Source organism: Cydia splendana, chromosome 12 (genome assembly GCF_910591565.1).
Source record: "Cydia splendana chromosome 12, ilCydSple1.2, whole genome shotgun sequence".
Taxonomy (NCBI): domain Eukaryota; kingdom Metazoa; phylum Arthropoda; class Insecta; order Lepidoptera; family Tortricidae; genus Cydia; species Cydia splendana.
In genome coordinates this window covers 123,587-138,335 of record NC_085971.1, presented here as the reverse complement: position 1 = coordinate 138,335, position 14,749 = coordinate 123,587, and the positions used below count along the sequence as shown (strand labels likewise).

The window sequence follows — 14,749 nt, the reverse complement described above, 5'->3', positions numbered from 1 at the left end:
CTTATGCTTAAAAGAGAAACGTAAAAACTTTCTATGCGAATGGTGAATAGGCAATAACAGATAAGCTTCTTTCAAATCGATATTTATCATATAACATCCTTCTGTAAGAAGCTTTGTCGCTGTTCTGATATCTTCCATTTTAAAATGTTCAGTGTGAACATATTTATTAAATTTTTTAAGGTTTAAAATAAACCTCATACTTCCGTCACTTTTTGGAACAAGGAAGATATCAGACAGAAACTGGCCCGGTTCGAGTAGACACTCTTTTATTGCATTGATATTAGTTAAATGTAATAGTTCTTTATCAATCAGCGATGCGTCAGAGATGGAAAAAGGGTAATTTCTAGGATCTTGCTTAGGTATGGTTATAAAGGGAATTTTATAACCTTGTATCGTATTTAGAATAAATTTATCATTAGTTATGGACTCCCACGCATTTGAAAAATATTTTAAACGACCGGCATGTACCTGTGGATCTAGGTTTGTGGCTGGTTGGCTGACGGGCGCGCTGACTGCGCCGCTTGTCGCCTCGGCGGCGGAGGTCCTGGCGGCGGATGCTGCGTCTGCCGCCGGAATGCTGTGTTGTGGGCTGGGGGCGCTCGGCGCCTGGGCTGGTAGTACGAGTATCCTCGGAGCCCCCCGCCGCGGCCGGGATACGGCAGCTGGCCGCCTCGCTGTAGGCGTGGGCGTGACGGTGGGGGCCTCCAGTTTAAACCGGAACTTGAAGCAGATGCTGTGGGTGCTGCTTGAATCAACTGCCCAGTTTTCTTGATGCCGCGGGAGCTTTTAACTAAATCGCCAAGCTTTTCGCCAAATAAAAAGCTATCCCTTTTCCTATCTTTAAAAGGGTCAATGAGCGATTTGTCAACCAGCGGAATTACGACAGACCGACGAGTTTCAGTTTCAGCGAAGTGAGCGTCGGCAACTAATTTTCCGACGTCGCTTAACGTACGTATGGCTTCAGCTATATTAGGCTCCTTTTTCAAAAGAGAGGTCATAGCCTTGCCTAGTCCTGAAAGGGCTTTTCCAATCTGCTGCTGTTTGGCGAGAATTCGATTATCTCTATTTCTAGATGCCTCGGTCAGCATGGCAGCGATTTCCGGATTTAGAGTTGGGGCTTTAGATAAAGGTACGTTATTTGGAAATAAATATTTTTTATTTAATTCTTCCTTTGCTTCTTTTTTTAGCCCATTCAAAAGGATGTGCTGAAAATGTTTAGCAATATCTTCGTGAATGTTGTCGCCCCACTCAACAGTGTCTGCCTCAAACTCGCCTAAGGCTCGTAATAAATCAGGATCAAAATCCTCGGTGACAACGGTGATCTCGTCATTGGTATTTAATTCGGCAGGAACTGAATCCTTTTGCACGTCTGCATTACTAGGCGCCGGAATTTCTGCTTCGGCATGAACTTCTGCGGCACATTGGACCACGTGACTAGCAGGGGCAGCTAATATAGCTGATTCCGTTTCCGATTTATCTGAAAATTAATAAATAAGCATTTAGCAGAATAAACGCATGTAATGAACACACGAGTGATTAATAAACAGATCCATACAAAAATGGTTATAGATACAGGTATAACTACCTTCAATTGCATCGTCGTACATGTACTCGTCATATTGCGCAGCGGAACCTGCAGGCTCAAAACACGTGTTTCGTTCGTATTCCTCATGATCTGTAAAATGCCATAATAAAAAAACCGTGGTTAATCACGTATATTCAAACGTTTAAGTACACAAGAATACTTGTAGGTACTTTTGTTTTACAAATAAAATTTGTACTTTCCACTACAAATGCAGTGAAGGAAAAATAGCTACGGGTTAATATCTCGTATTAACTCTGAGCATAAAAAGGCTGTTGGCCAATATCGCGTATTGGCTCGAAGCAAAAAACATCAAATAATGGCATATTTTATCACAACGAACGAATCACTTGAACTTACCTTCAATTATATCATGTTCATCGTCCGAGTAAACAACACGGTGAACGTTCTGTTTTTCTTTTAACTTTGCTTGGTATTTTTTTATTCTCCTGCGCCATTTGTCCTCTTCCGCCTCGTCCCTTTTACGCTTAGGCATAGTAACACTTTAACAACTCGTAGAATCTATTTTAATACTAGGTGCGAATGTCGCGCGCGCACGAACAATAATGAGGTCGCTAGGTGCTGTCAGGCCTTATATAAGGTGGCGTTGAGGGTAGGTATCGAAAAGTTTTTTCCTTTTTACCCTCCTTCAGCGCTAAAATACTGGTGCGAGTAGGTTCGCAAGTTGCTCTGGACATAACTACATTAGTAAAACATAATATTTTTAAATCTAAGAGACGAAGACAAGATAATGACTGATCTGATAAGCAAGAGCGTGATAAAATATCGACGTTCAAATCATCCGACGTAATGAGTGCTTAACCTTTGTATATGTTAACCCTAGCGTAAAAATGAATAAACAAAACCAAGTGCAGGTAGTTTTCTAAAAAAAACGCGAAGCTGAAGGTGTTAATGCCCTCTCTGCCAGTCTTCTTGTGACCAAGAACTTGACGTCACGTCCGAAACGGGAATAAATAAGTATATTTATTAGCGATTAAATCCCGTTTACTTAAAATAATGTTGCAAGATAATTTAGATAATAGAAATTAGTGTGAGCACTTTTTAGGGCAACTTTAGTGAGCCAGTCATTAAATAAAATTACTTTCTGAATCGATTTTTTATATGAACTTTAACTTCAAAGCGATATGTGTATCTGATTTCGATTCTGATTTATCTCTTCCTGCAGAAAACTGATATGATAACATTGATGACCCGGCTTCACCATCTGTTTCCTTAAAAAATCTCAATCCAGACATCTGTAACGCACCTACAATAACTGACACATTACAAATATCACTGAATAACGCACGACCTCTTATCATTCTGTCCGCTAGACCGCACCAGCCGGTTCAGGGTCAGCTTCGGACTCCCACTGGCACTGTCACTGTCTCCTTTGGCACAAGTCTTGGTTCTCATTATCATAAGGTCTGTCCGGATGCTCGGTCTTCGCACGTTCGGGGCTACAACGCCGCAGGCATCCGACAGCCTTCTTTTGATGGATAGTGTGCATTTCTTACTCCTATTACTTTGGCTGCTGGTCGGAGGTAAGGTGCAGGGGCTGCCGAAGGTTGTGTTGACTCGTTTGTGGTGGTTTGGGGCCATTTCTAGGGGGAGGTTGGCGACGACGAACAGCTCGTAGAAGAGGTCGTCGACGTGGTAGTTCTTCTTGGCGGAGGTTTCCACGAACACGCAAGAGCCGTCTTGTGTGGCGCAGTAGGCGGTTGCTTCTTCCGGTTGTACAGTCCTGCGCAGAAAACTGGATTTTAGCGAATAAATAAACAACCGAAATGCATTTGAAGTCTGATTTTGGGAGATAATATGTAACCAAAGAGCTAAAATACTAAATGATGATGTAAACAAATTTTGCTGGTCACACAAAAGGTCAAGAAAGATTGTCCGAAAATTCCAATATCAGTTAGGTGCTTATTGACTTGAGCATTGGAACAAAATATAAACAAGTTTATCTCATGAATAGTTCGACATTTTGCCAAACGCACTATTAGTTGTACACGTTTTTATAACAAACTCCCCACTGATATAGTGAATTTACCACTTCATAAATTTAAGTCGCACATTAAGCGCTCCTTGTTAAGTAAGGCGTACTACAGTATAAAAGATTTTATAAATGATAGAGATGCCTTTAAGCCGGTAGCTTGATTTCATTAGTATAATAAGAGTTAAATAAATATTGTTTTTTTTTTTACATTGTGAATTAAATATGCTAGTTTCCAGTAGAATTGACACTTGATTATATTGTTTAATTTAATTTTAGTTTTGGACACTTGGAGACCTTATACATCTCTAAGTATTTATTTATTTTATTTTTGATTGTACATACCTATATTTTTAATGTTTTTGACACTTAGAGACCTTTACATCTCTAAGTCAATTTAGGCTAGTAATTATGTGATGCTATACTGTCTTTTTATGTAACATACGAGCACAAAATGCTGTGTCTTACAGCTACATGTTATTACTATTTTAATATTAATATAGGCCGGTAGCTTGAACATGTCATGCTCGCTTAAAAGTCTTTGCTTACGGTGGCGTCGTTGATCGGGTCGCCACTTTCCCGAATGAAGGTTGAGGGAGGCGATGGCTGAGATACGCGTCATACTCGTGAACGGGTGTTGTTTGTGGACACTGGTCTGTTTAAGCTTACACGAGCTTATATACTTAGTAACTTTATTTTTATTAATTAATTACAGTGAGACGCCTCATTCTGCCGCGTTCTGACACCTAGAGACATTTACACCTCTAAATATTATAGTTTTTTTTTTGTGTTTTGTATCTGTATTTTTTATGTAATTCGACATTAAGAGACCATATACATCTCTAAGTAATTGTAATACGTTAGTTTGAATTGTTAGTTGTATTTTATAAAATTGTTAATGTCTTGTTATTATTCTTGCTTGTATGTAAATTCAATGTTGACGTGTACAAGTGCCCTTGTGGCCTATTTGCTGAATAAATGTTGATATTTGAAGTTTGATCATAAAGGCGCAGGCGGTAATATCTTCAATCCGGTGCACTAACTATTCTAAAACTTTAATATTTGAAAAAAAAATTTTGTAATGTTTTGTTGTGTCTTGCTTTGGTGATAAAAAATGTTCGCCAATATACATTTCATTAAAAACTATTTTCTTTGTAACCTTAGATTAAGTACTCTTGGAAGCTAAAATCCACTTCCGAAGCTACCTGTGTTATTTTTGTTCGCTCTACCTATATATTAACACGATCCACTTTCTATTATTTCTACAATATTATTTCGGTTTTACTCACTTGAGCTCTCTGTCGCACTTATTGCCCGCGATGGCCATGGGCACCCTCGGCACCTGCCGCCGGCCGCGGCTACCTCCGCTGACGGCGCTGGCCTTGGTGTCGAGGATCTGTTCCCGCAGGCGGATGACCTCCTCGAAAGACTCCCGGCTGTCCATGGCGAAGACTAGCACGAACAGATCACCTGGTAATTGAAATACTGAAGTTTAAGCTTGAAGTTTAAATTTGGCTCAGGCACTAATTGACCATTTAACCCAGAACCCAGGGGAACTCGTCTTTATTGTCCCATAGAAAATTTGAATTTCGCGCCTTTTTCTACTGACGAAGTTGTTTGACAGACTATAGTTGGTTAGTTAGTGTGGTTTAGATAATAATCTACACATAAGACTACGGATAAAGTCCAGAGAGACAGCCAACTGACTCAAATCCTTTAGTATCCGAGTGCTCGCCGCGGGGCTTTGCTTTACCGACCATAATGCATTTAGGTACCTACATCGCAGATAGAGGACTCTAGTTTACTATAATGCTTACATACTCGTAGTATTCACAAAGACTGGATTTGACAAAACTCTTTCACCAGTGGAAATAGGTTTATGAGATTTGCTGCAAAATATATAGGTATAGGTAGGTATTTCATACTTGCACCACATTTAAGAAATACTGGCTATTAGTCATTACTCATTAGATAATAGGCCAGATGACAAATTTTCATTTGTGGTATCAATCGATCAAGTTTGTTTTTAGGATAAAATGTCTATAAAATAAATAAATAAAATAAATAAATATTATAGGACATTTTTACACAAATTGACTAAGCCCCACGGTAAGCTCAAGAAGGCTTGTGTTGTGGGTACTCAGACAACGATATAATAATATATAAATTATATAAATACTTAAATACATAGAACACAACCATGACTCAGGAACAAATATCTGTATCGTCATACAAATAAATGCCCTTACCAGGATTCGAACCCGGGACCATCGGCTTCATAGGCAGAGTTACTACCCACTAGGCCAGACCGGTCGTCTATATGGGACCCATTGGATTAAAGCAATACAAAAGTCAGAAATGATAGTCAAAGTCCGACAGTCGTACTTCAGTCGCGAAACGCCCCTTACAAAACGATAAGTGAACGTGACGTCAAGGTCACTCAGAAAGTGAGAATCCATCTTGAATTATGGACAAAATAAGAAAATTACGTTTTTGTCAGTGAAATATTGGGTTTATGTATATAGTATACAGCTATACAATGTTTTTTTGGATAAAATCGAATGGTATCCTTACTTATTTCTTTTTTGGAAGTTAAAAAAAAACTTATGTTTTGAATCTTTCAGGTCCTGCATTTTTGTATTATTTCCATATATTATCTTAATATCCACATTATTGTGATAAATTGCTCATTTGCTATCTATTTTACTAGATTTTGTTATAAAATTCAACATGTGTCATAATCCCTATTAATATTAACAAAAATACTCTGTATCTCAATCAATTCGAAGCACCTAAGTAGGTATACTGATGTTATGCAAGTGCGGTAAGAGACACCCAGTTTATTTCTCTGAGGGCAAGAAAAGGAACGTCTTTTAAAGTGAATTTTGTTAAAGTACCTAAGTATTGAATTTTTATACCTTTAAATAAAAGGCGAATGCCATCAGAGAACTCACGCGGATACCAGGCTACTTATATTCTCAAGGACAGACTCTAATTTCCTGGCTTTAGACCCCTTCTTATCGTAGTCTGAAATGAAATCATTTTTCGTCGACATTACGAAACCAGCCAGCGAAGTCAAATCACAGGCCATCAGAATTCAGCGCGCCGCACTAATAGACTTAGCAAACGGAACGGTTTGCCCCAATTCGACGCCATTTTAACCAAAATCTGATTTCTTGATGCAATTACGTTTCTAAGTCTTTTGAGTTAAATAATGGCTTGGCCCTTTAACTCGTCGAAATCGTCATTCTTATACATAAGTCCATTTTTTAAATTGATTGAATCAGTGAACTACTCTAACGTCCACTTATGAAGGCCAGACGCCCGGACCAATTAATACTAATAACGACAGAGGAGTTCCAAAATTGTATAATACTTCTGTAAACAGAATTCAGCTAGCTCTCCGTCTAGTAAAATCATCCCAAAATGACAGCTGACACAGAAACTAGAAGTAAGGCAGTGTACCTAGTATGTATATATTATGTATACGCGTGCTGAATTTGCTCATATAATAATAATATCAGCCTTAAGTGGAAATATTCCGTGTAATCCAATAATGTGTTCAATAATGTCAGTTCCATCGAACACACGCGCACACACATCGGGTCACATTTTACACAATAATGTCTGATTACAGACCGACAAGCAAGACGTTCACGTAGAATGCGTAGGTATACTATTATATAGGTACATACATTGTACATTCCTATTTGGATTTCGGAGGCGTATTCTGATTGTAATAACTGGTTACGAATTTGATCTGGGTTATGCATGCGATCTATTAGTATCAAAAGTGACGTTCGTGGTTGAAGAAATGTCACTTTGGCACGTGCAAAAGAAGTAAAAAAAACATGTAGGTAATCACAACATCAATCATGACATTTGGATGGCATAGGCCTTCGGTAATTTGACACGTAATTATGTGAACAACTAGGTGTAAAATACTTATTCACATAGTTTTCTATGACACTACCAAATAAATTATAAATTGTGATATTATTTGTTTTTCCAATAATTTTGAACGGAGCAGTAGCACAAAATTGTGGTATACCATTTTTATCATTAAATGTCGCATTTTCCCTTCTGTATCCGATTACGACAACTTACAACTAATAATAAGGTACGATTTAGACAACTTTACCCTCCTCGCTTTCAACAACGAATAATGATAAACAGTAACATGCGAGTAAATGGTACAACGAAGTCAATCACAACACGTCAGGGATTTTTGTGTATAATTTTATTTCTGTCGCTTACGAGTATAATCGGGTCTGCCGGCGCGGAAGGGTCCCGAGAAGTCCCGACTGTCCCAGGGGACACCTGACTACGGTATCCACGCGATGTAGGGATATTTCTCGGACTATGTATTCCTTTAAAATTAGAAAAGGTCAAAATTTATCGATGTAATAATGAAACTCAGATATTGTTGAAGAAGTCAATTTGGGCAATGGGTAGCCAAAAAAAGGTACTTATACAAAGTAAATGACTCGAGACTTACTTGCTTAGAAATACAATACAATGTTCTCCAATGTGATTTTCATATAATTTACAATACATACCTTCAGGCGCATAATATCTAAAATGTGTATTGTATTGAGATGTCAGTGTCACCGTATCCAAGATATGTGAAAAATACTATACATATTAGAATATCGAAATACATCAAATTTGATATCCTGCTATGGCCACCCTACTCCGAAGGGCTACCTATATAAGCCATTTGACTTGTTGAGAAGTTTTTGCTCGGACAAGCTTCAGTTTCCCATTTATACCTTCCTCTCTGATTTTATTGGCTCTTCTAAAAGAAACTATTTGCGGACATCTACGAGTAAAGGCTACTCTTTATTGAAAGCTTGATCATGTTATTGAAAAGGAAAACTAGTTTGCTCTAGCTCACTTCATTTAAATATAGCCTTTTGATGCTAACTGTGCCTGTACCTACCACCTACCTACCACCTACCTACCACCTACCTACCACCTACCTACCACCTACCTACCACCTACCTACCACCTACCTACCAATTATACTTAACTAGCTCTAGCGGTAATAGTAGTAGTAGATTACTAAAAAACTTGGAATAATTCTTTGAAATCAAGTAAAAATGCCTAAATGTACCGGGAGAGTTTTGAACTCGGTGTTCATCAGGCTCCAATTTCACCACGGTGACAGGTGCGACAATTGTAAAACATCACTGTTGCTGACGTCACAGGCATCCATGGGCTACGGTTACCGCTTACCATCGGGCGGGCCGTATTCCTGTTTGCCACCATCATTGTTTTATAAAAAAAAACTTTATTATATCGGAAAAAAACAGATATTTCTCTTGCTAAGTTTATGACAATTGTCACAAGAAACACTACAATTGTCACGAAATTCCGACATATAACTCATTACCTGTCAAGAATTACCTACAATTCTTCTAAATTTTGACAATTGTCAGAAACTTCGCAAAAGAAATATCTGTTTTTTTCCGATATAATAAAGTTTTTTTAAATAATACAATGATGGTGGCAAACAGGAATACGGCCCGCCCGATGGTAAGTGGTAACCGTAGCCCATGGATGCCTGTGACGTCAGCAACAGTGATTTTACAATTGTCGCACCTGTCACCGTGGTGAAATTGGGGCCAGGTGTTACATCGGCCCAACCGCTACCTACCAGCTACGGCGCCTACCAACCAAACATTTACATACCGTCGTTGAAATAAAACTTTCACACAAATCGACATAATTATGATTGTTTTGCCGAATAAGTAATAAACTAAAGATTATTGTCTTCGATAGGATGCCGATGGTCTTTACCTATGAATGTACCTACCCACTTCACCGACCGTAGGTAGGAATTTAATTTTAGTACCTAATGGCATTCAACCATTACAAATTGATTTTGATAATGTATCTCCCAATCCCTGTAAGTGATATCAAAAGGAGATAAATTTGTGATCAATTTACTTTAAACAAGCATTATTTGCATTATCATGAGTCTAGAAAGGTTCTAATAAGATTATAAAGGCTTACAGAGGCAAAACTCGATGTAGCGAACTAGCTAGGCCAACTAGGATAAACTGGATAAAGATGGAGTTTTATAACCGAAGACAAAATTAAAATCTCAAAAACCTCCAATGCAATGAAACGGATCAACCGATTTTGATAATACATGTCTAAGTAACATTGCTAGTACACCTGCTTTCAACATACCCACTCATAATATCTTTCTTTTTGCGTCGAGGGTTATAAATAGCGAATCTGTAAACTTTGCCAGGTACGTAACTCTATTTAGAAACTCCTGCTTCTAAAGTGTCTCCCTCCGCACAGTAAGCAATTAGAATTTCAAGACATTCTAGACCGCGCGGAACTGCGAATGCTCTAACTTCTCAGACAGCCTTACAATGTTTATCGCTTCCACATTAAGGTGACGTTCGGATTTAGACTGCACCAGCATTACTGCAGCAGTAGGTATGCAGCGCGATGATACTGCGACTGCATTACAAATGATCAGAATCGATGATGCTGTTTGGATTTTAGACATTTACGGCAGTAGAGGTAATGTCGCGCTGCAATACTGTCCGCGCTGTACCTACGAGTATATATTAATGCTGCATGGTCTAGCCTGAATCAGAGCGTCACTTTTATTGAGACGAAAGTCGCTGTTTAGGTACCTACCTACACACAACTCCTATTTAAACTTTTAGCTACTTAAAATAGTAATCCGGACGTTCCCGATAATATTTTAATCAATAATAATATGACACCTAATACTAGAAGTAATGTACTTTTAATTTTATTTTCGTATATCCACATTTTAAATTTAAATTTATTAAGTCAAAGTCAAAGTCAAATTAGTCAAATATACTTTATTCATGTAGGCCTAGCAACAAGCACTTATGAACGTTTTACATATCAATCAATCAATCAATCATTTATTAATTTCTTTGAATGTGGTACATTAAAGATGTAATAACAGAATTTTGTTCAGCACATCCTGCCTGAATAGGCATAGAAATAGTGAGTCTTACCTAAACTCTGCCGTGTCACGCCTAACTCTGTTAACTCAAGTTACATGAGTTACGGATAACCAGTCTAAATCGTCTTAAAAACCATTAAAGATATATCTTCTAAAAGAAAATTTTGAAAATCTTCATTATTTACTGTTATTTCTTCATATGACTAACTCATGTAACTTCATTTTTTTGCCGATGGCGTCAGGCACAACTCAGTTAACTTGAGTTGCATGACTGACACAACCAAAATATCACATCGTTTCTTAAGTTGCCGGAGTTAGGCATGCCTGGCCGAGCGCTTGGTTTATACAACAACAATATTGGTCAAGTAATACGTGTCAAGTTTGATCACGCGTATGTCATGTAACTTGACTTACATGACTTCGTGTGACCACTATAGTATGGAAGAGTTGATCATGTGGAACCATTTAATTCGAATAACATGAAAACTATTCAATTATGCGAAAAAAAAATTAAAGGGCCTATTCTGTGACCATATTTCCTACATGTAGATTAGAAAAAATAAAAAAAATACGATGAACCGTCAACGATAACAGCATTTGAATCTTTAAAACTTTAAACGTAATTATCTCGAAACTCAACTTTTAAAGTTACATGAGATGCGCGTGACACGGCAGAACTGCATGCAAGTAATGATTATGTACAATACAATTTAACATTAAATTATAAGTAATATCAGAAATACAAATCATAGAAGTCACAAGTAAACATTAATGTCATTCAATAAAAGTATACAAATAATTAATAATTCAGGTAGTCAAATAATTAGTTCTACGTCAAACGTCAAATAATAATATAATAATAGTCAAGCCTAGTTTAACTTGTTAAGGAGCTTCTAGGAACTCTTTTATTGAGTAAATACATTTATCGATCAAATAGGTAGTGAACAGCTTCTTAAATCGATGAACCGGGAGATTTTTCATAGGTGTCGGTATTTTATTAAATATTCTTAGTGCCATTCCAGCAGTTTTAAATACCTAGGCAGTGTACTCTCTACCAACGGCAACATCGACGCAGACATCACTCACCGTGTTAATGCGGGGTGGCAAACGTGGCGAAGTTTAACCGGTGTGCTATGCGACAACAGAATGCCCGTCCGCGTCAAGGGAAAGGTTTACAAGACCGCTGTACGACCAGCAATGATATATGGTGCCGAATGCTGGCCACTCAGAAAGGACCAGGTGCAGCAACTACACGTAGCCGAAATGAGGATGTTACGCTGGTCAGCAGGTGTAACCCTCATGGATAAAGTGGCCAATAAGTATATACGTGGAAGCTTGAAAGTAACGCCGATATCTGATAAACTATCCGAAACGAGACTACGCTGGTACGGACACGTTATGAGAAGGCCCCAAGACCATATGGCCCGTAAAGTGTTAGATATCGCCACTGGTCCAAGAGGTCCTGGAAGGCCCCGACTCACATGGCTATCAGTAGTAAATAGTGACCTCGAAGCTCTAGAATTACACCCAATGACGACCCAGAACAGAAATGGCTGGCGAAAAGCGATTAGGAGAGCCGACCCCAATTGAACATGGGATAAGGCCGGAGAAAGAAGAAGATTCTTAGTGCCATTCCAAAGAAACTATTTCGCATTAATGCCGTTTTCATAGGCTGAATGTATAACTGTCCCTCATATTGAGGGCGTATTGGCTGATCTTAAGCTAATTATCAGAGCAATAACTAATTATAAGAGCAATTAAGCCTACAAAAGGCTTTCTCATTATAAGAGTTCGTAAAAATACAATTCTTGAGTCTAAATTTATAACGACTCAATTTGACGAGACTCTGTGATTGAAGGACTTTAGAATATTTCGAGTCGTGACTTAAGTGGTGAATGTTTAGTATTGAACAACCAAATTAATTAATTAATTAAAATAGACTAAATGTCTCAACAATTAGGACTATGAGAATTCTAAGATGAGAAGTCTAATGAATCTTTATCGACATTAGGTAGCAACCCTTGTGTTAGATATTACCGTGCTGAAACACGAACATTAGTGGAACTAATATCAGTGATGTTATCATGTGTTAATAGCACTCGCCGGGGGCTACAAGATGACCTCCTCTACTCATTAGTTGGGATCGCCGCCTTAATGACCCGGATTATGGCCACGGAAGGGTGAGGATGGTATAGATCGAGCCACTTAAGATGGAAGGAGAAATGTAAAACAAAGAGGTTCTGATGCCAAACAAGATGAAAGGATTTTAGTTCACACACTGTTAAAAATTATGTAATTTTACATGCAAAAAAATTACATAATTACAGATTTTTCGGGAATTTTAAAGGATTATGTAATTTTTGACATTGGAAATGTCTTTTCGTTCGCTCCAGTATACGGTCCGATTTCACGAAAAAGTGCGATCCCCTTATATCTCGGAAAGTTGTGAAGATATGATATTAAAAGATAGGCTCAAAAGACGCATAATCACGAGAGCTGTAAGGTGCAAAACTAATTATTCGAAAAAGTCAAAAACAAAAAAAGTTATGGTCGAAATAGTGAAAATAAAATTCAATTTTTTCCGAATTTTTGATTTTGGTGCTCGATAATTTGGAAACGAAGAATGATATCAAAAATTTGAGAAAAACGGCTCTGGACAATTTAGTCAGCTACAATTTGAGCCTAAAACAAAGACGATCGGGTTAAGGGTTTGCCCTGTAGCCTAACCTTAAAATAGTCAAAAAGTCAAACGACATTTTTCACAGGACATTTATGACTTCATGTTTCGCAGAGTTCGTTATCGGTGTTTGTTGTGAATTATCGGGATTATGACGGCAGAATAACACTTGCACTGCGTGGGCTTTCAAAATCGCTGCAGATTTTTCTTGGTCTAACTCTATCTATCCTGTTTGAGACGGGCGTAGATAACGCACTATTCGACAATCTATGCATTATTGTGGTGGTGGAAATAGAAATAGAGATAGAGGCAGAGGTAGAGGTAGAGGTAGAGGTAAAGGTAGAGGTAGAGAGGGAGAGGGAGAGGGAGAGGGAGAGGGAGAGGGAGAGGGAGAGGGAGAGGGAGAGGGAGAGGGAGAGGGAGAGGGAGAGGGAGAGGGAGAGGGAGAGGGAGAGGGAGAGGGAGAGGGAGAGGGAGAGGGAGAGGGAGAGGGAGAGGGAGAGGGAGAGGGAGAGGGAGAGGGAGAGGGAGAGGTAGAGGGAGAGGGAGAGGGAGAGGGAGAGGGAGAGGGAGAGGTAGAGAGGGAGAGGGAGAGGGAGAGGGAGAGGGAGAGGGAGAGGGAGAGGGAGAGGGAGAGGGAGAGGGAGAGGGAGAGGGAGAGGGAGAGGGAGAGGGAGAGGGAGAGGGAGAGGGAGAGGGAGAGGGAGAGGGTTGAGGGAGAGGGAGAGGGAGAGGGAGAGGGAGAGGGAGAGGGAGAGGGAGAGGGAGAGGGAGAGGGGGAGAGGGAGAGGGAGAAACACAAAATAAAAACTTATACAGTGAAACATAAAAAAGAAAAAGTGCCACGAAATGGTCTCACCTCAGCATGTTGCTGGCGGCTGCTAGCAGATAGCTGATGCTGAACCCTGGCAGTACCCAGTGGAGCTCGGGTTTAATACAACATAAACACACGCTGTTTTGGTCATCGGACTCGTCTCGATGAGCACTTAGGAGAGTAGTACCCAAGATAGAGCTGATGCTGAACCCTGGCTGTACCTAAAGGAACTCAGGTTTGTTGCAACATAGGCACACGCTGTTTTGGTCATCCGACTCGTCTTGATGAGCACTTAGGAGAGTAGTACCCAAGATAGAGCTGATGCTGAACCCTGGTTGTACCTAGCGGAACTCAGGTTTGGTGCAACATAGGCACACGCTGTTTTGGTCATCCGACTCGTCTTGATGAGCACTTAGGAGAGTAGTACCCAAGATAGAGCTGATGCTGAACCCTGGTTGTACCTAACGGAACTCAGGTTTGGTGCAACATAGGCACACGCTGTTTTGGTCATCCGACTCGTCTTGATGAGCACTTAGGAGAGTAGTACCCAAGATAGAGCTGATGCTGAACCCTGGTTGTACCTAGCGGAACTCAGGTTTGGTGCAACATAGGCACACGCTGTTTTGGTCATCCGACTCGTCTTGATGAGCACTTAGGAGAGTAGTACCCAAGATAGAGCTGATGCTGAACCCTGGTTGTACCTAGCGGAACTCAGGTTT

At 39.4% G+C, this 14,749-nt stretch overlaps 2 protein-coding genes across 2 annotated transcripts in view; both read right to left on the bottom strand.

Annotated features, from left to right (window-relative positions):
* Nucleotides 1–476: 476 nt before the first annotated feature.
* On the bottom strand, nucleotides 477–2,078 carry LOC134795884 (uncharacterized). Its single transcript, XM_063767814.1, has 3 exons — nucleotides 1,943–2,078; nucleotides 1,586–1,675; nucleotides 477–1,477 (listed from the first exon to the last, which is right to left on the bottom strand). The coding sequence occupies exons 1-3, from the start codon at nucleotides 2,076–2,078 to the stop codon at nucleotides 477–479; spliced, it is 1,227 nt and encodes a 408-aa protein (XP_063623884.1).
* Nucleotides 2,079–2,705: 627 nt separating this feature from the next.
* Nucleotides 2,706–14,749, bottom strand: part of LOC134795306 (GTP-binding protein Rhes) — a 106,648-nt gene continuing 94,604 nt past the window's right edge. The window contains exons 4-5 of the mRNA XM_063767122.1: nucleotides 4,865–5,045; nucleotides 2,706–3,326 (exon numbers count right to left, since the gene is read on the bottom strand). Coding sequence (XP_063623192.1) covers nucleotides 2,876–3,326; nucleotides 4,865–5,045 — 632 coding nt within the window. The 3' untranslated portion in view covers nucleotides 2,706–2,875. The remainder of the gene's footprint in view (nucleotides 3,327–4,864; nucleotides 5,046–14,749) is intronic.

Coding starts and splice junctions, on each gene's coding strand:
- LOC134795884 (XM_063767814.1), bottom strand. CDS start 2,078: ATGCCTAAGCGTAAAAGGGACGAGGCGGAAGAGGACAAATGGCGCAGG. Junction 1,676..1,942: donor TGAACATGATATAATTGAAG/GTAAGTTCAAGT, acceptor GGCATTTTACAG/ATCATGAGGAATACGAACGA. Junction 1,478..1,585: donor GTACGACGATGCAATTGAAG/GTAGTTATACCT, acceptor ATTAATTTTCAG/ATAAATCGGAAACGGAATCA.